The 24,267-nt window shown below is 43.1% G+C and overlaps 1 protein-coding gene across 5 annotated transcripts in view; it reads left to right on the top strand.

The window, feature by feature from the left end:
- Positions 1–24,267, top strand: part of CDK14 (cyclin dependent kinase 14) — a 484,203-nt gene that overhangs the window by 205,485 nt on the left and 254,451 nt on the right. For all 5 annotated transcript variants that reach the window (XM_077268230.1, XM_077268229.1, XM_077268232.1 and 2 more), the window contains one exon: positions 9,379–9,441. In XM_077268230.1, the coding sequence (XP_077124345.1) occupies positions 9,379–9,441 (63 nt within the window). The remainder of the gene's footprint in view (positions 1–9,378; positions 9,442–24,267) is intronic.

Raw genomic sequence — 24,267 nt, 5'->3', positions numbered from 1 at the left:
CAGAAAGCACACTTTTTGTTATAACTCGAGAGCGGCTTTAGAAGTGTTGCAGCACCATGGGAATGTGGTTGGGTCAGCTTCATGTCCCATTCCAGAGGCCTCCGTTCCTTTCAGATTCCGGAAAAAGGAAAGGCACATATCAGATGGCTGTGCACTGGCGGAACAGTATAAGGGCCCTGTACAGTCCAGTAGCTCATCGTAATGCCGAATTCCCCCTGCTTTGCAGGTGGATGTGGCCCCTTACCTCTTGGGCCCCTTTGCAGCCGCACAGATTACACCAATGATATGTCCGCACCTGTGGCTGTGAGCCACATTCCAGTGGTGGAATGGACCAGGCTACAGGATTTGTTTGTAGTCTGTTACCACGGAGACGCATAGGTTTACGATGGAATTGCATACATAAAGTGTCAGGAAAATATGAATCAATTTTTGCAGAGTTGCTTTATTTTTAGCTTTAGACTTATTTCAGCAGCGAAAAAAAGCTGGACAACAGACTTTAAAGGATTTGTCTACTACTTGGACGACCCCTTCTTGATTTAAATGTTTGGCATTGATAAAATAAAAAACCTATACTCTCCTCCCGTGCCGGTGCTGTTTCGGTGTCGGCACTCGCAGTCCTGGGACTCTCCTGAGGTTGTTGTGACACGTGACTCCAGTGCCCAATCAACGCTGGCATCACAGCACGAGAGCCCCGGTACTGTGAGTGCCGATAATGCTGGAACGGTGCCCACTTGGGAGGTGAGTATGTGTTTTTTTTTAATTTTATTGTGGCCAAACATTTAAATCAAGAAGGCATTGTCCAAGTAGTGGACAACCCCTTTAAAGATTGTTGTCTTAACTTATTTCTTCATACTCCTCTCCCGTGCCGGCACCGTTCCAGCACTCACTGTACTGGAGCTCTCGTGCTGTTGTTTTGACATGTGACCCCAGTGCCCAATCAATGCTGGCGTCACTCTCTCTGCCTTTGGATACATTGAACATGAAGAGGAAATCCAGGCTGCAGCTGATCTCTCTCTTCCGCTTCATGTTCAAATTGACAGGAGGCGGAGAGAGTGATGCCAGAGCTGATTGGATGCTGTGGTCACATGTCACAACAACTGCACGAGAGTCCCAGGACCGCGAGTGCCGGCAAGGGAGGTGAGTGTAGGTTTTTTTATTTTTACTGGGGCCAAACATTTACATGAAGAAGGGGTTGTCCAAATAGTAGACCGCTTCTTTAACCGCTTCTTACAAATACTTTTCTTGGGAGCTATGGACACAAAGCAAAAACTGGTAGAAGAATTGAAAGTAAAAATATTGCATAATTGTCGTTGTCCTTGAGCAGTAAGAAGGTGGACATAGTCCACAGGTCTTCACGGGAGCTGCAAATACAAAATGGTTGGATAGGTTTTTTTTTTTAGTTTTAAGCTTTAAATGCAGTGAAATAATAATAATAAAAAAAAAATTGGTTGCAAAAGTGGACGCACCCTATTAGCTGCTCATCTTCGCCATAGTAGGAGCAATCGGTGAGTTAGGACAATGCTCGTGATTCGCTCCATCCAAACTTTATTTTCTTTGTTCATTAAATTAACTTTTCGATGAACTCCCGAAATCTTCCTCCTAAACCCGCTCCTATGTACCCGGCTGATGAACCGCGAGATGATCGAACGTGTTTAATACCGAGATCATTGCTTCTTGCTTCCAGAGATTGCATCTTAATGAAATCTTCACGTGTCTCCTCCATCTTTTAGCCACGATGAAAACAACAAAAAAACAAAAACGACACGAAGGACAATTTCATCTTAGAATTTTGCAAATTCCTATTCCAGAATTGCCAACTTCTCGTCTGGGATAATCACTTTTCAGCACGGAGCCCAAGTATGGGGCATTTTCTTGCGCTTAGTCGCGGCGTTCATTAGTGCCGAGCGCCATGTAACAGGGGAGCGTTGTCGTTTGTTGTTGTTGTGCGCGCAGCGATGGGATGCACTCCATCTGAACCCTATAAATTATTTTGCTCCGTCAGTTCGAGTCTTTGTTGGATTTTTTTTTTTTTGCGCCTCCTCAGCTGGTTAATTATAATATTTTCTAATATGAATCATGTTCTGCCAAAAGGGATTTCTAGCTGTATGTGATACAATTCTCGCCCCGGGGCTTCCAGGAGCGGAGGGTGCAAAATCCGATTTAATGGCATTCTTAAATTGAAATGTTTCCCGTCCGGCATTAGAAAGGTGAAGAAGATTGATAGCGCCCGGTCTTGTTCATCTTGTGACCACGTCAATGTCATCATCGTGGGCTCGGTCTAATGACTTTACGCTGTTGGAGGAGAACGTACTGCAACCTAATTAAATCTTTATTAAATGGAATATATAATTCGAAAATAATCCTTTCTTTAGAATGAATCGGTCATCCCATCTTAGAGCTACATGATACAGGGGCAGAGACCCTGATTCCAGGAATGTGTCACTTACTTTAAGGCTACATTCCCACGATGAGCTTTTCGTGATGTTGCAGATTTTCTGCACCTGTTAAGCAAAATAGGTTACTTGCATTTTTTCGAAAATACGCAACATAAAATACTCACCCAAAGCTCATCATGGGAATGTAGTCTAATGGTTACTGCAGGTTTGATAGATCTGCAGCAGATAAAAAAAGAGATTCTATCACTTTTCTGAATTCTGTATGGCCCCACCCTCACTGCTGATTGGCAGCTTTCTGTGTACACTGTGCATAGGCAGAAAACTGCCAATCAGTCGTGGAGGCTAAGTTATACAGAGCTCATGAATATGGAAGAGTACATGGCAGCAGGTTTTAGTCCTCTAGTGATAATCTCCTGCTGATAAAGCAGTGATTTAATCAAAGCTACAGCAAACAGACGAGTAAGTGGAATATCGTTGGAAACTGGGTCCTCTTGTATACCTATGTCAGCGGTGTAGCATCGGTTGTCAGTACGGGGGGAAGGCAAATATTGCGTTTTCTACCCCAGTAATATTGTCCACTGAGTGCCCCTACAAAACAAACTTAGGGAAGTTTTAGTGCACCCTAAAAAAAAGTAAGAGTGCCTGTTCCGATAGTAATAATTCTTCCTGAGGCCAGCTCTTCCAAAAACTAAAGTTTCTACTCACCTAATCCAACTGATGAAGTCGTCTTCTTCCATGTTCACACAGCGAGTCGGCATCGGTGGTGCAATGCAACGATGTCGTTGTGCCACCTGCCCTGGGACGCTGATGTCTTGTGGTCCTCAGGCCGCCAGCAGTTTGCGGTTTACAAGTTGAAAAATCCTTTATGGCTTTCTACTCCATACAGTTCAAAGTTTTGCTTGCCTGAAGAACCGGGTCAACCGAATAAAGTCCATGACATCTGCCCTGTCTTGGAACTTTTGCCTTACTAATGCCACTAATATATTTCTGTTTTTCTTATTTCAAATTTTGCACCCCAAAAATGTTGGGCCTAAGACCAGGGCTGTGGAGTCGGTAAGCCAAACCTCTGACTCCCGACTCCTCAATTTCCATGACTCCACCAAAATGGGCTTTGACTCCGACTCCACGACTCCGACTACACAGCCTTGCCAGGGCTGTGAAGTTGGTAAGCCAAACCTCCGACTCCTCAATTTCCATGAATCCGACTCCACGACTCCGACTACACAGCCCTGCCAGGGCTATGAAGTTGGTAAGCCAAACCTCCGACTCCTCAATTTCCACGACTCCGACTCCACCAAAATGGGCTCCGACTCCACAGCCCTGCCTAAGACAACAACCCTAGTGCCATCGTCCTCCTATGGGGACACTATAAGGCTCACCCATGTAGGAGACGGTGCCCTGATTATTTCCTTAATTTCTTTCTATCCCCGTTTGGTTACTATAGTAAGATGTTTTTATGTGGTAGTATTGTGAGAGAAGCGTCCCCCCACCCCGCTGCCGGAGCCCCGCTACCCTCGCTCTTGTCACACAGTTATCGGAGGAATGCGGCAGCATTTTCGTCTTGTAATTTCCCTGTGTGAAGTGGTGAAAGCGCCTCATTCACAGCTCCAGATTAGGCCACTTTCATCCGAGGAAATCACTAACCTCATGGAAAACCTGACTCATGATACCGCTTCCCCAGAGGAGCGAGCCGCCTCTCTGCATTTCATTTTCACATTGCCTTTCGTAGTCCCTTGATTTTCATAAAAAGAAAAAAGTTATATCTATGTATAAGACAATTTTGCACATAAATATGGAAATGATAAAAAATTGTGTAATTTGCTGGGAGAAGACTGGAACATACGGGTCACAAGGCTGCTCATATTTTAGGGGAATTTTTCTGCAAATGCGTAAATGAATGTTACATAGAGTCCATGATTAGTTCTATTTTTTTTTTTTTTAAAGCTGTACACATGTATTAAACAAAACATTTCATGCTAATTTACATTATTCTAAAAGGAATAGTTAAAGAGGACCTGTCACGTGCTCAATTGTGTCCAGTTTTTGCTCTCATTTCTCAGGGTTTTTTTCTCTCATTTTTATACTGTACATGGTAATGCCTCATTTTCCCTGTGGGGGTGCTGCAGGCAAACTGAACACTTTCTGCAAAGTTTCCCATCTGATCAGAGCTGATTGTCCAAATTGGAAAAATAAATGGATAAAGCCAGAGAATACCTATAGTATCAGTGTATTGGGTCTTGTTCTAATATATGCAAACCATAACCACATTTTTTTTTGCAATATAGTTAATGTATAGCAATGCAGATATGATATACCAGTTGCTGTAGACACTAATGTTTTTTGGTATTTTTTTTTTTCTTTTTATATTTTGATTAATGAATAGAAGCAGGCAGTCTGATTGCGGAGGTCCATTGAGGACACTTCTGCTCTGCCATGAATATGCGTCTTTGTATGCCTGTCTGTGTCCACCTGACATTCCTGGCACACATTGAACCGCTTGTCATCGCTGCGGATTCCGAACTTGGGATGGATCAGTTTTTATTCTACACTCTACAATGTTAGACGGGGTTCAGGAGGCAAAAAAAGTAAAATTAAAGCGAACCTGTCAGTTGCTCAGAAAAGTTGTTAAATATGTTGTAAAAAATCACTGAGTTCCCCTGATTCTGATGATCTTTTCCATTTTCTGCTGGGTCACTCCATTGCAGATATATTCACACTTGTTGCTTTTAGGGCTGTCCCACACGTCCAGATAATTCCGGTACCGGAAACAATCGGTACCGGAATTATCCGTGTCCGTGTGCCCCTGCGTTTCTCGTGAACATCAGTGTGGCACACGTGTGCCGCCCGTGTGCCCACTGGGTACCACACGCACCGTGCTGTGTACCACACGTACTACCAGCATCTGGTGCTGAATCCGCGATTCATATGTTCCCTGCAGCAGCATTTGCTGCAGAGAAGATATGAATAATAGTGTTTAAAAGAAAGATCTAGGTGTCCGCTGCCCCCCCACCCCCTGTGCGCCCCCCCGCTGTTCTGAAAATACTCACCCGCTTCCCTCGTTGGCTGTCGATGCTTCCTGGTCTGACCGCGCCTTCTCCTGTATGCGGTCACGTGGGGCCGCTCATTTACAGTCATGAATAGGCGGCTCCACCCCTATGGGAGGTGGAGCCACCTATTCATGACTCTAATCGGCGGCCCCATGTGACCGCATACAGTAGAAGGGGCGGCCAGCACAGAACACTGCGAGGGAGGCGGGTGAGTATTTTCAGAACAGCGGGGGGGCGCACAGGGGGTGGGGGGGCGCACAGGGGGTGGGAGGGCGGCGGACACATAGATCTTTCTTTTAAACACTATTATTCATATCTTATATGCAGCAAACGCTGCTGCAGGGAAGATATGAATCGCGGCTTCAGCACCATGTGGGGGGGACAGCGCTTACTGTAGCGATGTCTCCTGCACGCCACACGGACTGCACACGGAGAAGGTCCGTGTGTGGTCCGTGTTTTACATGGACCCATTGACTTTAATGGGTCCGTGTAATACGTGCGCTCCCACGAACACTGACATGTCTCCGTGTTTGGCTCACGGAGACACGGTCCGCAAAAAATCAATGACATCTGCACAGATGCATTGATTTTTATGGGTCTACGTGTGTCAGTGTCTCCGGTACGTGAGGAAACTGTCACCTCACGTACCGGAGCAACTGACGTGTGAAACCGGCCTTAGAGCGCAGTATTTGGAATCTCTTTTTCCAGTCCAACTGCACATTTCTTCAGAGCTTTCTCTATGGGCATGCACTTTCACCCCTCCCTGCCAGATCCTGCCAATAACAGCTTGGCAATGTCTGTGAATGAGGGGTGAAAGCGCATGCATCCAGAGAAAATTCTAAAGAAACGTGCAGACGGACTGCAAGCAGAGATTCCAAATACTGCGCTCCAAAAGCAACAAGTGCGAATATCTCTGCAATGGAGTGATGCAGCACAAAATGGAAAAGCGCATCAGAATCAAGGGGGTTTGTACAAGACAACCGGTCACTTTCTAAAAAAAAAAAAAAACGGAGTCAAACACCTTGCACACGAGTGCAATTAGTGTGCAGTGGTCAAAAAAATACATATTGACCTGGGTGGCCCTGTACCAAGAAGGTAAAATTAACAAATCTGTCTTGTTGTTCATCTGTAACGTTTCTCATTAGCATTGTGCCGCCATCCATAACCACTAACAATGTGCCTGTATTGTGCAGAGAAAATATCTCTGTACATAAGTTTTATCGTTGGTAAAAAAAGGTATTTATTTTTGCAAACTTGTCTGGTTTCTTCACCTTGAGTTTAATCGGGTCCGATGCTGCACAATTGTAAATCCTGAAGGTGTCCATCACAGAACCACAATCACACACACACCCTAGGACCCCTATGTAAGTTGTTTAGGGGCGCGGATATAGATATCGGCCAAAATCCCCCCTTACACACTGAGTGATGGTAGTGTATTCTCTTTCACTATAGAGCAGTACATCTGTGAATTCATGAAGCCATCAGTGAAATGTAGCTTCCCGACACCAGCACGCTCATGCAGCCCCACATAAGGACATTGCTACCACTATGTTTCACTGTAGGCATCATGCACTTTTCTTTGTACTCCTCACCTTAGTGACCCAAAACAGTTTTGAAACCAGCAGTTCCAAAAATATTTATCTTGGTCCCTTCGGTCCACAGTATAGAGTCTTCATAGTCTTCATATTTTTCAGAATGGGCATGTGCTTTAGGAGAGGCATCCTTCATGGCAGACACCCATGCATGCCTTTCCTGTGCAGTGTACGCCATGTTAGGTCATGGTAAACCTTACGCTATTTTGGCTTTCTACTACTTCAGATAAGTGCAGTGAAATTGCTTGTGGATTTTCTATAACCCTTCTCATCGGAAGATGCTCCTGTTTAGGTGTTAACTTCTGTGGTCGACCTCGACGTCTATGTGAGATGTTGCAGTTCCTCCTTTATTAAATTTTGGACCTTGTGCACTTTAGAGTGTTTCCCCTTTTTTATGCTTCTCCTAACATTACCTTACAGTGCTGTTCCATGTGCTAGCTTTTAGACACCGCAATATAGCATATTTAAGTATATTAAGGCAATGGAAAAATGAAAATTATGATAAAATTAGTCCAATTACCAAAGCACCAGGTTTATTGGAGGAGGCTGTCAAATTACAGGATTCTTTGGCTGTAAGATTTCGTACAATATAATAGATCTCAGTTAGTAAGCGAGCTCGCATTTATGTTATAATTGTACAGTCGGCATGTGCAGCGCTGGGGTACGATTCTGCACCCATATGCAATGCAGTCTCATTTCCCTTCCAGATGACTACATTTCACTTCTTTATTATTACCTTCATGTTCCTATGTATTCAGCCAGAGCTGAAATCCCTCAGGAGCTGCCTGCTGCGAGCACTAGAGATGAGGATTTTAGTGAGATATTGATATAAAACCATGGCATGAATTTCTGTGAAATTACTCCTCGTAGGAGGTATCCATTAGAAGGAGATGGAGACTCCCTGTAGAGAAATTGCTGGTATCAAAGCAAAAATTGCACAGCCTGGTTTTCAGAAATGTTTTTTTTTTAAATATCTTAAAAAAATGAAATAAAATAAACAAAAAACATCAAAATTTGACGATGTTTACTCTCCAAATATTTTATTAATGTTAACATATTAAAGAGATTATCCAGGATTAGGATAACGTGAGTGCTTTCTTCCAAAAACAGCACCCAACTTGTCTAGAGGTTTGGATGTTATTGCAGCTCAACCCTAAAAAGCAGCCATGGCTTTCTAATGCTGGATTAATGGCAGTTGTTCAATTAGGTAACGGATAAAAATGTGTTTGTTAAAAGGGGGTTAAAGAACTTGTCCAATTTTAAAGACTTTTTTTTCTTGAGTTTAATAATAATTTTTGCAATTGGTCGTCTTTAGAAAACTATTGCACAATTTGCCATCTAAAGCCTCTGTGTTGTACTGTCTTTTGCTGGATGCAGAATGAGTTACCTGAAAATTCGTCAGTGAGCTTGCTAAGAAGGGAGAGTTTGTAACTATTTTGTCTTTTTGTTTGCTGTCTTTTGCTGATTTATGACCACAGACCGCATAAAAGTTGTATGTGCAAGAAAACAAAGAGTCTGTAAAAGCCAGATGGTGCACAATTTTTATCTTTCCCAATTGTTAAAAAGGAGTCTCAAATACATTTGTTTAGTAATGAGAAAAAAAAAGTAGACAACACCTTTCAAGCAATAATAAAAAAGTAATACTCATCTTTGCGGCTCAGCCATTTCCCTTTCCGATGCTTACATGGTCCCTACAGTTCCCGGAAATGTGTGTTCAGCCAATCGCTGCCTACAGTGGTGACCATCCTCTGACATTTTTTGTCTTCGAGACTAACACCATTTGGCATCAGTTGATCATGAGAAAGGGAGATTAGTTTGATCAGAAAGAGTAGACTTTTATCTCCTGTGTTTTTAATATCATAGGATGACCCTTATTCTTTAGCTGTATTTGGGTATATTGACGACGTCACTTGAGCAAAATGCCTAACACTGTGTTTCCATTGGGCTTAGACTCTGACCTGGGTCAGTAAGATCAAAGCTGTGATGGTAAATTGGTCACCGGACCAATTCCTTAAAACAACCCCTACTTTTAAACCCCATTAGGTTATACAGGTGACGTTACATAACCAAGATGCCACTGGTGGTGGTTACATCTGACACAGATCATTGAGAGCAGCGTGTGATGGTACATGGGTCGCCTGACTGGCTAATAAAGAATGTTTTGGTTAAATCTCCATTTCATAATTTGACCCTTAATTCACTGATTATGGGGGGAGAGATAAGTGAAAATAATTAAACTCAGTTGTGGATAGCATCAATTTATTGAGACGTGTGTTTGCTCAGTGAAGTAGAGAGATGTGATTTTCGGAGATGGTAATTCTGGCTTCTGTTTCTATCTTTCAGCATACAGATCTGTGTCAGTACATGGACAAATACCCCGGGGGTCTACATCCTGATAATGTGAAGGTAAGGCATAATGAACAACTGAGATTACTAGGAAAAAGTTGGACAAACCCACCAATTTCTACGAGGCTTGATGTGTATGCGACAAAGATGAGGTCAGGGGAGAAAGATCCGGCAGTTGGAATTTCAGTGGCCGATTCTTTTATTTGGCGATAATGTTGGCCAATACGCAATTGCCAGAGGAGTGTATGGTGGAGGTGTGAGAGATGGCCGAATTATCAGCCGACTTATGTGAATGGCCTGCTTAATGTATGCATCCTGGTGGCCAGGGGGTATATACTACATTAGAAGGGGTTTACTAATACATCTGGGTGAGGATGTATCAGACAGAACTCAACACTACTAGACGTATTATAGACGGAGCCACTTTTATTTGCAGGAACCTGGTCCAGCGGCTACGTCAGTGGCTGCCAGACGGTAGTTTTGGGCAAGAGCTGCTTGGCCCCAGAAATGATTTTGAGGTTCACCTTATCTACACCAAATATACACATGACATCTTTAAAACACATCCTAATTTTTACTGTTATTCTTGTATACACAAAATGGTGGGGTGTGGAGTGCAGGTTGAGCATGCGCACGTCTTCTCCTTTCCTACTCTATGGTGCTGATGAAAATGGCAGACGCAGTTTTTGGCTATTGTTGGCAGTCCCATAGAGAGTGAATGGAAAGGAGGTGCATATGCCTGACCTACCCTCCAATTAGACAGCCCCATTTTCAAGGTGCGTGTGGGGGTCCTAGTAGCCAGACCCCCAACAGACTCAGCTTAACACCTATCCAATCGATAGAGGATAACTCATGTACTTGGTACAACCCCTTTAATGTACATAATAGAAATAAGGTATGAAATTAGTATTCGTATTAAAAGGGTTATGCTCAACTTCTTTAATAGGTAAAAATGCTTGGAAAAGACAAGAAACTTTACAAATCACTTCTTACTAAAATTCCTCTCCGTTTTTAAGGATGAATGGAATTTAATTTCTACTTTGCTACGGTCCTTGGCCATCTCTACAGTCCATCAGAGGTGGGTGGTTTTGTAGGCAAGAATTGGCGCACTTACAAGCCCTTTGTCTTAAAGCTTGTAAATGCTGCTCTGAACCTTGTTTCATAGAGATGGAGCTCAGAGCTTTCAAGCCCTTTTTTTAGAACTTGTGCTGTTCTGAACCGTTTTTTTTTTCTAGGGATGGAGTGCAGTGTATGCAAGCTCTTTGCTTTGAAGCTTGTAAGCACTTCACTGAATCTGGCCAGATTGTCTGAATGTATGCGTTTTAGTGTCTCCTTGCTCCTCCGAAGCTGCCTGTGCTATCCGTATCAGAGAGGGCACAGTTTGGGCTAGCAGCTTAGCCATGTCGCCAGGCCAAGCTGACAATCTTCAGGAGCACACCACCCCTCTGCAAAGAGGAAGCCGGGAGGTAGCGGAGCAGTGCGCTCCTGAAACAAAATATTCAGACTACCCTGTTGATCATCTTTATTTAGAAAGTGCCAATATATTCTGCAGCATTTTACAAATAAAAGGGATAAAAAATAATAGTAATATATTTCACCATTAAATTTTCTTTCTGTTTTCCGCTGCTATTTTGTAACAGCCTCCAACCCTCTGACCCCTTGTTAATGTTTTCCATAACATTAGATGGTCTCAGGCCTCTTTTTAGAATTTTCCATAATGCCTTTCTAAAATTAGCAGTTTAGTACAGATCTTTCCGGTGGTGGCCGCAGATGATAAATGGGATGAATCGGGTTGATATTAACATAGCGGAGACAATACTGGCTTGTGTCCAGAGTCTGGGGGAGCCCGTATTAATTATGCCGTCCGCACAACACCTCTGATTTCAGATTGAATGGGCGAATGCAGCAAGACCCTTAATAAAGCTGTCTGAATCAATAGCGGGTGTCACGTAGGATACGATCCAGGCCAGCGCTCTCTTGTCTAACCATCTATTTAAATTAGACGATCCGTCGACAAGTTACTTATATGAAGTGCTTCCACTTGTTTTGGTGCTTTTATGCTGACATTCACATCACAAGGTCATTGTAAATTGCTTTTTTTTATATACCGTATATATATTTTTGCATGCCTGGTTGCTGGGACCCAGCGTGATCTGCTGTAATCTATGGTAGGAAATGTTTAATATTATTGCAGCGCCACCACTGGGGAAAGTATGTATTACACACTGCAGAACAGGACAGGTCCTGCCCAGAGTGAGGGACGATCGTCAAGGACCCTGACCAGAGAGCCTCCGAAATCTTCTGACCCCATAACTGTAGTGAATGCCATAGATTCAACGAAGTCGATTGGAATGCCAGTCGGAATGAATTGGCCCCATAATCAAAAAAAAAAAATATATATGTATGTATATATAGAGAGAGAGAGAGAGCGCTGCTATGCAGGAAGTCATGTGTGGAAGGCAGTAATCCAGTGATCATGGAAAAGGATCAAGTAAGCAAAAATACTGAATTATTTTCAAACTGATGCAATTTATAAGGCCTCATTCACACGTCTTTTTTTTGCATACACTTTCCATGTTTTTCGTGAATAGCACTCATACGTGTAATAGTCTATGTGGCTATTCACATGTCCGGGATTTTTCATGGCCCAGGTTGTTGAAAATCGCGGTGACACATCCAATTGTGATCCAAGGGTCGGATCAAAATCCCCAATGCAACTCTTGTGGTTCCGCTAAAAATCGGACTGCGCTAAGATGACATCCAGTGTTCTACTTTCATGGACTGTCAAAACGGAGTAAGTGGAGAAACTTTTTGTATTTCCCTACACATACGAGAAAAACTTTATAAAACTCGGACCAAACTATGATCAAAGTCTGATCAAAAAATACTCTAATACGGGTAAAATACTGACGTGTGGATGAGGCCTAGCTGATCCTTTCGGGGATGATTAAAGGACATGTGAACTTACCTTGTTTATGCTTTTGCCGCGCTAGAGTCTTTCTATATCGAGGGCTGCTAGCAGGAAGTAGTTCAGGTGCGTCATCGAGCACATGTGAAATCTTCGTTAGGCTCCTCTCTTCTTCAGGCCAGCGCTCTCTTGTCTAACCATCTATTTAAATTTGACGATCCGTCGACAAGTCTATTGTTTGTTACACAATAGTAATGAGATTTTCAGAAACACTTTGGGTTCGATTCATGGTTCCAATTGCGCCTTTTTTTGTCTAGTTTCTGGTGTTTTTTTTTTCACCTATTATTTGAAGCTTAATTTAACTATTTTATAGATGTTCATCTTGTGTGTTTTTATTTTTTTGTTTGTTTTTTTTAATAAGTTTTTTTTTAAGTTTGGTTGCTACCAGACATTTTTTGGTTGATTCAACAGTTTCAACTTTTCAAAAAGTTACAAAACTTCTTGCAAATGTACTTTACCTCCACCCCTGAGTGATTTTATGTATGGCAGATCTTTAGGTACAAATATTGAGTCATTTGTGAAAAGTAAAACTTTTTCTACTAAAAAGGAGCAAAACAGGTAAAGGCAAAAATATATAGAGCATTTGTTATTTGGTGTAGAATTCGCAAAATACATGAAGCATTTTGAAGAATTTGGTCAATAAATACTAAAAGACAAACAAAAGAAAAGGGACTTACCCCTCCCCCCAAACGATGAATCATATGGTTAATATGTTCCATTGATCTAAAGATAATTCTACCAGACCACACAATACAACAGACAGATGTTACTGATTTTTTTTTTTTTTCGAAGAGCAAAAATCAATAGTCTATAGATTATCTTTGACTTGACTTTTTGGGCTTTGTATGTGATGGTGTCATCGCCATTGTCTGATCACGATCCATAGATCTATACTGATCTGCGTCTCTCCTCGGATCACCTGTCACTTCTGTTTGGTATTTCTGTCATTTTAAGTATTGAGCTGTTCATGAAAATTATAGTGAATTTTCTTTTAAATTGTCATTTAGGTTTTTATCCTTTTTATGGATATATTTTAGGCACAGTTGATGGAAAATGTTTGTCGGCCATGATTCTTAGAATCTGAGTGATTCTGTTTTGTGATATTTTTTTTTTTTCAATATTTTACAAGCGAAAACCAGGATTCTGAATCTGCCACGTGTTACATAACATGCGCTGCTGATTTAGACACAATCCAAAAGATCTCAGGAAAAAATGATTTAATTTCGATGCGTTTCAGAGTCCATCTGACTCTTTCCGCAGGACAACCACAAAATCTTGAACTCTTTTGGATTGTGTCTAAATCAGTAGCACATATCAAGAAATCCACTCTACTCTGGTATCTGAAAACACTCGTGGATATTGCAGCAGCTGACATTTTCACCTCATCGGGGATTGTGATTTACACAACCCTTTCAGGTGAGCTTAATTCTTTATCCTCACGAATTGATTTGGATAAGACCATATTGCACTTCGTATTTTTTCATTTAACTTGATACATAACCTACAAAATGCCAGCACGGTATGGGGATAAAATTCAATAGCTTCAAAATTTCTGAATTTTTTTAACGGTTGGGGCTTAAGTAAAACGATCCGAGCCTCCCATAGCTGACACATTTACCTGTTTTGGGATTTATTATGGATGAATACATAGATGGTGGGTGGATGAATAAATGGGTAGATGGGAAGGATGGGTAGATGGGAAGGATGGATAGATGGGAAGGATGGGTAGATGGGAAGGATGGGTAGGCGGATGGATGGGTAGGCGGATGGATGGGTAGGCGGATGGATGGGTAGACAGATGGATGGGTAGACGGATGGATGGGCAGATGGATGGATGGGTAGACGGATGGATGGGTAGACGGATGGATGGGTAGACGGATGGATGGGTAGACGGATGGATGGGTAGACGGATGGATGGGTAGATGGGAAGGATGGGTAGGCGGATGGATGGGTAGGCGGATGGATGGGCAGATGGATGGATGGGCAGATGGATGGATGGGCAGACGGATGGATGGGCAGACGGAAGGATGGGCAGACGGAAGGATGGGCAGACGGAAGGATGGGCAGACGGAAGGATGGGCAGACGGAAGGATGGGCAGACGGAAGGATGGGCAGACGGAAGGATGGGCAGACGGAAGGATGGGCAGACGGATGGATGGGCAGACGGATGGATGGGCAGACGGATGGATGGGTAGACGGATGGATGGGTAGACGGATGGATGGGTAGACGGATGGATGGGTAGACGGATGGATGGGTAGACGGATGGATGGGTAGACGGATGGATGGGTAGACGGATGGATGGGTAGACGGATGGATGGGTAGACGGATGGATGGGTAGACGGATGGATGGGTAGACGGATGGATGGGTAGACGGATGGATGGGTAGACGGATGGATGGGTAGACGGATGGATGGGTAGACGGATGGATGGGTAGACGGATGGATGGGTAGACGGATGGATGGGTAGACTGGTTGATGGAAGGGAAATGGGTGAATGGGTAGACGGAGGGGTGGGTAGATGGATGGATCATAATATCCGCATTTCCAGGTTATTATAATACCCAAAACAAATGGAAGCAGATGTGACTAAGTAAATTACATATAAGAATAAATCTTTATTGAATAATATTAAGATTTAAAGCCATTAAAAAGGATGGGTAGATGGATATGAGATAGAGGTGTAGATACATAAATAGAGAATTGGATAGATATATGATAAATGGGAAGATAAATAGGTGGGTAAATGGATAGGTAGATGTGCTATATATAGATGGATGGATAGATGAATGGATAGAAATGATAAACAGACATTAGATCAGAGGTGGTAATAGCACTAGTGCAACCTGTGCGGCCGCACAAGGGCCCAAGAGGTAAAGGGGCCCATAACTATGTCCAAAGCAGGTAGGATTTCACATTATGAGGAGCTATTGGACTGTAATCGGCCCATATATTGTTCTTGCACAGGGGCCCTATTCTGCCTGTGTCCTCTCCTGCATGAGATAGATAGATAGATGGATAGCTGCAAAAATGAAAGCAGCACTCCATCAAGAATTTAGGAAAAACTGTGATTTAATAGCCTATTGGGGCACAGCAACGTTTTGGTTCTGTTAAGAACCGTTCTCAACAGAACTCAAATGTTGCTGAGCCCCAATGAGCTATTAAATCGCAGTTTTTCCTAAATTCTTGATGGAGTGCTGCTTTCATTTTTTTTTTAAGCAATCTGGAGGTTTTGTAATTGCCTGAATGATTTTGCATCCGTACTGGCTTTATATTGTCTGCTAGTGCTGCTTCTTTTTTTCATTTTCTAGATAGATAGATAGATAATATATAGATAGATATATAGATAGATAGATGATAGAGAGATAATAGATAGATAGATAGATAGATAGATAGATAGATAGATAGAGATTGATAATAGATAATATATAGGTGATAGATAGATGATAGATAATAGATAGATTATAGATTAAAATAGTTAGATAATAGATAGATAGATAGATATGAGAGATAATATATAGATAGATATATAGATAGCTAGATGATAGATAGATAATAGATAGATAATATGTAGGTGATAGATAGATGATAGATATGAGATAGATGAATATAGGTAGGTATGTATTAGATAGATATGAGATAAATAGGTTTATTTTTCTTTTCTTCCGGTGACACATTGCAGAATGTTGACATTTTGGTGGATTGTGGACGGTGGAGTTTGTACAACGTCATTATATTTGAAAAATGTGCATATTAGGAGCCGTTCGAGTTGATGGAGCTGAGAGAAAGGTAATATTATGTCGTTCACAGTCCGCGGAGCAGGCAGGTGTGCACAAGTCCCAGTAATATTACACCAAATTAAGGCCGCCTGTCACAGCCGCCATAGAGAATCAATTATCCAGGTTGACATTTGTTCATTTTGTATTCCCCCATTTTACACCGTCGTGTGTTCACTCTCCAGACCCTTAATATTCTGTATGATCACACGAGGTCGGGTGAGCGGTGGCAGCTGTGGGCGCAGATTGGATTTTTAGCCCTTTGTGTAATTCTCATACCCATACAATGGGCTTTACTGTGCGGACCCCACAGATATTCCTCTACACCAATGCTAGAATAAATGTGGTTTATCCGGATATGTGGCAGGACAGGCTGTTCATTTTCCAGTCCTTTGATCTATTTTCATGGCTTTCATGTATATCCGAAAAAAATTAATATGCAAAAGGAAGGGATTGTCTAATTTTGATGGATCTGATGGTTGTGTAAACACAGCGCCAATTTTTGTTCTCTGGGCTGATGTTGGTAGTGTGTTTCTGCTCTATACACCATACACCATAATTTCGGAGACGTGCCGGCGTGATGTTCCCACATTCTATGAAACTAAATATTATAAACCCTCTATGTGCCCCTTTGAAGGCTATAATTTCCTGAGTGCCGCCTAATAAAGCTGCAAGTGCCGCCTAATAATACTGCAAGTGCCCCCTTATAAAGTAGTAATGGTTTGAGTGCTGCATTGTCAAGTAATAATGCAGTGAGAGCCCCCTAAAATGAAAGAGCGTCGCTATATAAAGTAGTGATGACCTAAGCCCCCTGAGCGGCCACTTCACAAGTATCAATACCACTTTACCCCCTGTGGACGCTGATAGTTTGCGTGGCCGCCTCCTGAGTACAAAACCATGAGGCACTTGTTGGGGATCCCTGCCATCGGGGGACATTTAAATAATATTTTTTTACCGGTTTCCCCATTTTCCCAGTTTTCGCACAGACACAGTAGCCAGGTCGGAACAGACAGCTTGAAGACTCTGCTCGCCATGATGGGGCTACTTCCAGGCGCCTTTCTCTTAAATGGGTGGGTTGGCCCAATGCCCTTAATTGTGTGCCGTTTGGTAGTAGGTAAAATACGAATATAATACTCATTATACCAAGATGGTGGGAAGCTTAAAGCAGCACCATAAATGAGTTGGGGGGAAGCATAGAGATTTGGGGCAAAACCAAACCTTTACATTTTGGAAAGGATAACTTCTGTATCTTTTTTTTTTTTTTAAGATTGTGCTTGGCATTTACAGGCCTGTAGACCGCACTTCCAAACTATCCAGAATTTACAGACGCAGTCCAAGCAAAATATTGGGTTTTCCTGGGCCCAGAGAGGCTTGTGGGCAACCTTTTGTGGGCCAAGGTAGTGCTCAGATGGAGCTTTTTTCCCACCCACTATGTGGGTCCATTCCATCCAATTAGGCATCAAGGCCCAGGACCACTGCTACTTCCGTGACCCCTACAACTACTTCCGGGAATCAGCACAGATCTATCACCCATTATGGTGCACAATATTGTCCTGTATGTAACATCATGGATCAGTGGTGTAGCGAGGATTGCCATCTCCTGGGACAGGACAAGTATTTTGGGCCACCTAATCCATGAATTGTTAGTGCTCCTGGGGTTCCTTTCTTCTACCAGTCCATTAATGAACTTCTTTGGTAACGTTGACGTTCTGTAATTATAGTTTGTGCAATAAATTCCTATTTTTTTCTGCTTTTTGCTTAAACCAGAAATATATATTTTTTAAAAAGTTATTTTTCTTTTTTTTATTACATATTTTATTTTTACGGAACAATTTTTATTATTTTAGCCCTATTCCTAAAACTACCCATAAGCCTAGCCCATACCTTAGCCCTAAATCTGAGCCTAACCATAGACAAGTCTCTAACCCTAGGGTTAGAAAAAGTGGAAAAATATATAAGAAGCTGCTCTTAGTAATGAATGAAGACCGTATTGGATCCACATGCGCTGCACTTGATTAAATAAGGTCTTCATTAATTTTGTTTTCATTTTCCTTCTTCTTCGTTTTGTTGATGCAGAGCGCAGCAATGGAGATGAGTTTTTCCCATTGGCTGTTGTGCTTTGCGTAGGCAGCAATCGAGATAACAAAGCTCACTTTATTGTCCCGAGCTTTTCCACGTTTTCCATTGCTGCGCTCTGCATAAACAAAAAGATTATAACTAAATAATTTTGCGCCCCCATAGACTGTGACAGCCAGGGCAACCGACCCTCCTTCTCCTCCACTCCCACCCACGCTGTGGCCTTGCAACCGAGGTCAATATCTGCATGGACGTTTCTTCAATGGTTAAATGGACCAGAAGTGATGACGATCTCTGTACAACACTGCAGAATATGTTGGCACTTTATAAATACGCACAAATGACAGATCCAGATTGCATCGTTATATATACTTTTTTTTTTTTCGCTGCTCCCGGATGGCTAATGATGTAAACTAATGACATTTGTTGGAAATCTCCCAATTGTTACTTTGCCGCCAGTCACTTGGTCATTTTTCGAGCATTCCATAAGAACCTTTAGACAATTCTTCTTGTATCCAAGAGCTCTTCGGCACATTACAGAAGGCTAAGCTCTCAGCACTGTGAAAAGAGACGCAAGGCTGATTACGGCACCTAAGACATGCTCCTGCCTCCTGCTGCTGGGAGCCCTGAGCCCCACAAAAGAGCTAATTCAAGTATTTGTGAAAGGTTTTCCATGTACCAGACCTTCTCTTCTTATATACTGGAACATTGGGACATTGTGAACTGCCCTCGTTGGTTGATGGGAAAGAATTATAGTTATTTGGGTCTGTATCCTAGTGTATAATGCTTCTTATAGTTAGCATCCAAGGCCATATGTATCATGGAAGCCAACCATGAGCTATGGAGGAGCAGCACCCAGCCCTTGTTGGTCCTATCTCCGCGCTAATAAAGGTCCTGTCCCATAGTACAAATGGCCACTGGTAGTGATGAGCAAACGAGCTCGGAGAAGGTGTTATCTGAGCATGTTCGGGTGCTAACCGAGTGTCTTCAGTGTGCTCAAATACTATGTTCGAGTCCTCACGGCTGCATGTCTCGTGGTTATTCAACATCCACAACACATGCAGGGATTGCCTAACAAACAGGACATCCATGCATGTGTTGCGGCTGTCAAACAATCACAAGACAGGCAGCCATGGGGACTCAAACCTATTTTTCGAGCACTCGGAAGACACTTAGTTAGCACCCAAGTATGCTCGGATAACACCGTATCCGAGCTCGTTCACTCATCACTAGTCACTAGGGGTCTGACCCTTGGGACATCCACTGATCACAAGATTGAAGGTTCTCTGTCCCCTCTTGAATGGTGCACCGGTCCTATGAGTGGTGTGGCACCACCTGATTCAAAGTTCATGGGTCTATCAGTGATATCTGAGTACAGTTGGTGCCTTTGTCAGTCCCATTAAAATATGGTTGGCTTGGTTCACCTTCTCATTGGTTCTCCAGCTTCCACTGATAAATCCATCCTAAATTCCCTGCTCCTCCAAATAAGTATTGTAAACTAACAAATAAAAACTGAATTTTAATGATACCGGTAAACAAATAGGTAACCTTCCCAAAGTGTCTATTAGTCTGCAAAAGCGTCTGAATTTCGTGATCACCATTTCCGGCCTAAGTGGGAAGTCTTGATGTACCTGGTGGCTTATAGAAGATAGCGCTGTAGGGGCGTCTCCTAATAATGTCAGTTGCCTTACAGCCAAGCAGAGATGTGCTTTAAAGAAGACCTGTTAACAGTTTAAATTAACAAGTTTCTTATTTTATTTTATTCCCACTGCTCCCTTGAATCTGCGTTTTATTATTATTATTATTATTTTTTTTTTTTAAATCTGACTGTGAGTCGCCCGCCAGGGCCGTGGGGGTACTCTGTACCGGGTTCAGTACTGAAAGGGGATGTCACGGTGGCTGCGACCCGGTCCCTGGCCCTGGGCGCCCAAATAAAGGGAAAGGTCTTTTAAGGGATTTGTAATAAAGTTTGTTCGTGACGCCACCTGTGGTATTCGGTCAGTGGGGACCGACGCTGCTTAAAGGGGTCCTGTGGGGTGATGGTATGGCAGCTAGATGGTATAACTTCCCACAGGTGAAGTGTATCCCCAGGGCTCCTGTGTATAGATTGAGATCGTGAATGGTGCAGTAAAGAATGAGGACACAGGTGTGCAGTCTCTTTACCTGGTTTACTGTAGGCTTCAGGCAACCGCAGTCCAGGGCACCAGATCATAGGTATAGGCAGGGTCCGGCTTTTTGGAAGCGAATCCAGAGTCCCCTTTACCAGGTGGAGATGAAAGCCTTCCTCATAGTGCAGTGGTGTTGTAGTCCCTTACTGCCTATGGCTTCTGGCAAGGTCCTCACAGTTCTCTCTGTCCTCCATATAGGTTAGGACACAAACGCGTATGGCAGGTGGCTCGAGCCTTTTTATGGGGTCTCTATCACGACCCAGGCTCTATGCACCACTGTGCCTCCTGGGTATTAGGGCGGACAGGTAACTTGCAGTTCAGCTGTCCTGCCGATTTCTGCTGTGCCTCTTAGTCCGACACAACCTCGGTCTTCCGGCTACCAGTATCTGCTCTCTCCAGGGAGGTAGCCCAGTTGCAGCTGTCCCCTGGTGTCTCTCACCTGTGCTTTGCTCTCCTGCACACTTTCTACAAACTGTCCTTTCCTTCTCAGTTCTCTTTCTCTAGGAGCTGCAGCAACTCTGGCTACACGGCCCCTTCAGTCCTTCCGACACTCAATGTCCGACTGCTCTCTCCTCTGTCCTCTGACAGACTGCTCACTAACTTCCCCTACAGCCAGAATCTATGTCTAGAGCAGCTCCCCAGAAAACCAGGTTCAGAACTCCCCCTTCTGGCCTGTAGTTTGAATGTGTTGTGTGCTTTGTGGTTACCTGGTGAAAGATATCCTTCCTTGCTTCCAAGTGTGACCTCACTCTCCCCTAGGAGGAAAGCAAAGCCACTGTGACAACCAGGACTCTGGGGCGTCACAACTTTCACACCCAACGGTGGCGCCCGTGGTTCGTGGACCCACTGTGCCACAGGGCCGGGCCTGCCTCCTTGGAAGGGTTGTAGCTAAGCGGCCACCTGCTGTTCACTGGAGCTCCTGATGGTGGGGTCAGGCTTGGCTGCAGGTAGCAGCCAGGTACCACTCCTAGGCAGTCCCCGGTACTGTAGCTTCTGACCCCAGGGGTCAGGTTCGCTGACACTGTTTAAGAAGTAAGGCTCAGTCCACATTAATAAGTTCTGGATCCTCCACAGGACGGTTGCTGACACAGATTTGGGATACCTTCAGACCAGAGACTGGCTGTAGCAGTCCGGATAAACATGGAATTTTCAGAGACACACTGGTCTCTGGAAACGGTTTAGGCACCGGCTGCATTACTGGCTGGTAATTTTTTGCAATTTTACAGCACTTTCCAATTTTTTCTCATTTTCCAGTACACTATATGGTAAAACCAATGTTGTCTTTCAAAAGTACAACTTGTCCTGCAAAAAAAATAAGCCCTCACATGGCCATATTGATCAAAAAATAAAAAACACACGTATGGCTCTGGGAGTAAAAAACAAAAACTCAAAAACGTAATATCTGTGTCGTAAAGGGGTTAAGCGTGCCCTAAAAATGCATTTATTCAGGTTGGCAATTCCTGCGTCTTTTTATTTTCTGAGATAACGCCCGCTCTACATTGTATTTAGATCTAGTTTGTTATCCAACTGGGCGTGGTCATCAAGTATACGCCCACTGAGCAGAGTTAATGACCACACCCTTTTAACTAGATTTATACACTGGGAAGTTGGGGCCGTTTCTCAGGAACGGAGAGGCGTAGGAAGAAATGGAAAACAACGCCGGATTCGGGAGAATGGCGACATTTATACCAGATATAAAACATATATATTTATGGCACCGGACAGGTCTTCTTTAACCCCTTTCTGACCTCGGACGGGATAGTACGTCCGAGGTCAGATCCCCTGCTTTGATGTGAGCTCCGCGGTGAGCCCGCATCAAAGCCGGGACATGTCAGCTGTTTTGAACAGCTGACATGTGACCGCAATAGCGGTGGGTGAAATCGCGATTCACCCACCGCTATTAACTAGTTAAATGCCGCTGTCAAACGCGGACAGCGGCATTTAACCGGCGCTTCCGGCCGGGCGGCCGGAAATGAGCGCATCGCTGACCCCCATCACATGATCGGGGGTCAGCGATGTGTCAGGACAGTAACCATAGAGGTCCTTGAGACCTCTATGGTTACTGATTGCCTCTAGCTGTGAGCGCCACTATGTGGTCGGCGCTCACAGCACACCTGATTTTCTGCTACATAGCAGCGAACAGCAGATCGCTGCTATGTAGCAGAGGCGATCGTGCTGTGCCTGCTTCTAGCCTCCTATGGAGGCTATTGAAGGATGGCAAAAGTAAAAAAAAAAAAAAAAAAAAGTAAAAAAAATGTGAAAAAAATATAAAAGTTTAAATCACCCCCCTTTCGCCCCATTCATAATAAATCAATAAAGAAAAAAATCAAACTTACACATATTTGGTATCGCCGCGTTCAGAATCGCCCGATCTATCTATAAAAAAAAAAGCATTAACCTGATCGCTAAACAGCGTAGCGAGAAAAAAATTAGAAATGTCAGAATTACGTTTTTTTGGTCGCCGCGACATTGCATTAAAATGCAATAACGGGCGATCAAAAGAATGTATCTGCACCGAAATGGTATCATTGAAAACGCCATCTCGGCACGCAAAAAATAAGCCCTCAATCGACCCCAGGTCATGAAAACTGGTGACGCTACGGGTATCGGAAAATGGCGCAATTTTTTTATTTTTTTTTAGCAAAGTTTGGAATTTTTTTTCACCACTTAGATAAAAAATAATCTAGTCATGTTAGGTGTCTATGAACCCGTAATGACCTGGAGAATCCTAATGGCGGGTCAGTTTTAGCATTTAGTGAACCTAGCAAAAAAGCCAAACAAAAAACCAATGTGGGAGTGCACTTTTTTTTGCAATTTCACCGCACTTGGAATTTTTTTCCCGTTTTCTAGTACACCACATGCTAAAACCAATGATGTCGTTCAAAAGTACAACTCGTCCCGCAAAAAATAAGCCCTCACATGGCCATATTGACAGAAAAATAAAAAGTTATGGCTCTGGGAAGGAGGGGAGCGAAAAACGAACACGGAAAAACGAAAAATCCCAAGGTCATGAAGGGGTTAAAATAATTTTTAATGTGAAAAGTAATGACATGCTGCAGCAATGTAGAAACAGTTAGAGAAAATCTATAGATAGGGTGGGGTGTCTGACTTTTCCAGGTTGGGGTTATGGTTGTGTTTTATATTGGAACATTTTGGGGAACGAAAATAGAAAATTAGGGTTTCCCGTCTCTTCGGAGTTCAGAACATATCAGTAATGACGATCAATGTGGATGGCCGCAAGGAAGAACCGGTTTATTATGGCTGTTCTCGAATTCCTGCGTCGCTCTCGTGTTATCTGGTATTTCATAAGATTGTGGGATATGTTGGGAAAGAACAATGTCCATAACCGTTGCGGGGAGCAGACGGCTGGATGTGACCGACGCTTCACATTACCGGTGTAAATGAGTTAGCCGATGATGATGATTCCCAGGCACAGAATCAATAACGCTCTCGGCCCCGACCTGCAGTTATGGACATCTCTCTCTGTAGCAGTGTAATTAATCCCAGAAACCAATATGAATTTACCTTTATTGAAAATGATTTTTTTTTATCTAAAAAGGGGGAAAAAAGTAATAAAACTGTAAAATAAATATATATTTATAAATAAAAACAAATACACCTTATGGCTCTCAAGGATAAGGTTTCTAGCTCCGGGGTACTGCAAAATTAGATATTTTAATGTGTTCACAGTCATAGGTTTTTTGATGTCTCTGATATATCAGTGTGAACTCTTGAGACCAGGCTTCTTCCTGGGAAACAGCGCCACTCCTGTCTATGGGCTGTGCTTGGTATTGCAGCTCAGTGGGCAACATACTACTTGATTTATGCCTAAATGTGTGCAAATCTGTATTGCTGGGCTGTAAACTGTCTGAAGTTCTTATGCAAATGTATTTGAGTTCTT

Source organism: Ranitomeya variabilis, chromosome 6 (genome assembly GCF_051348905.1).
Source record: "Ranitomeya variabilis isolate aRanVar5 chromosome 6, aRanVar5.hap1, whole genome shotgun sequence".
Taxonomy (NCBI): Eukaryota; Metazoa; Chordata; class Amphibia; order Anura; family Dendrobatidae; genus Ranitomeya; species Ranitomeya variabilis.
This window is presented reverse-complemented; position numbering and strand designations above follow the sequence as displayed.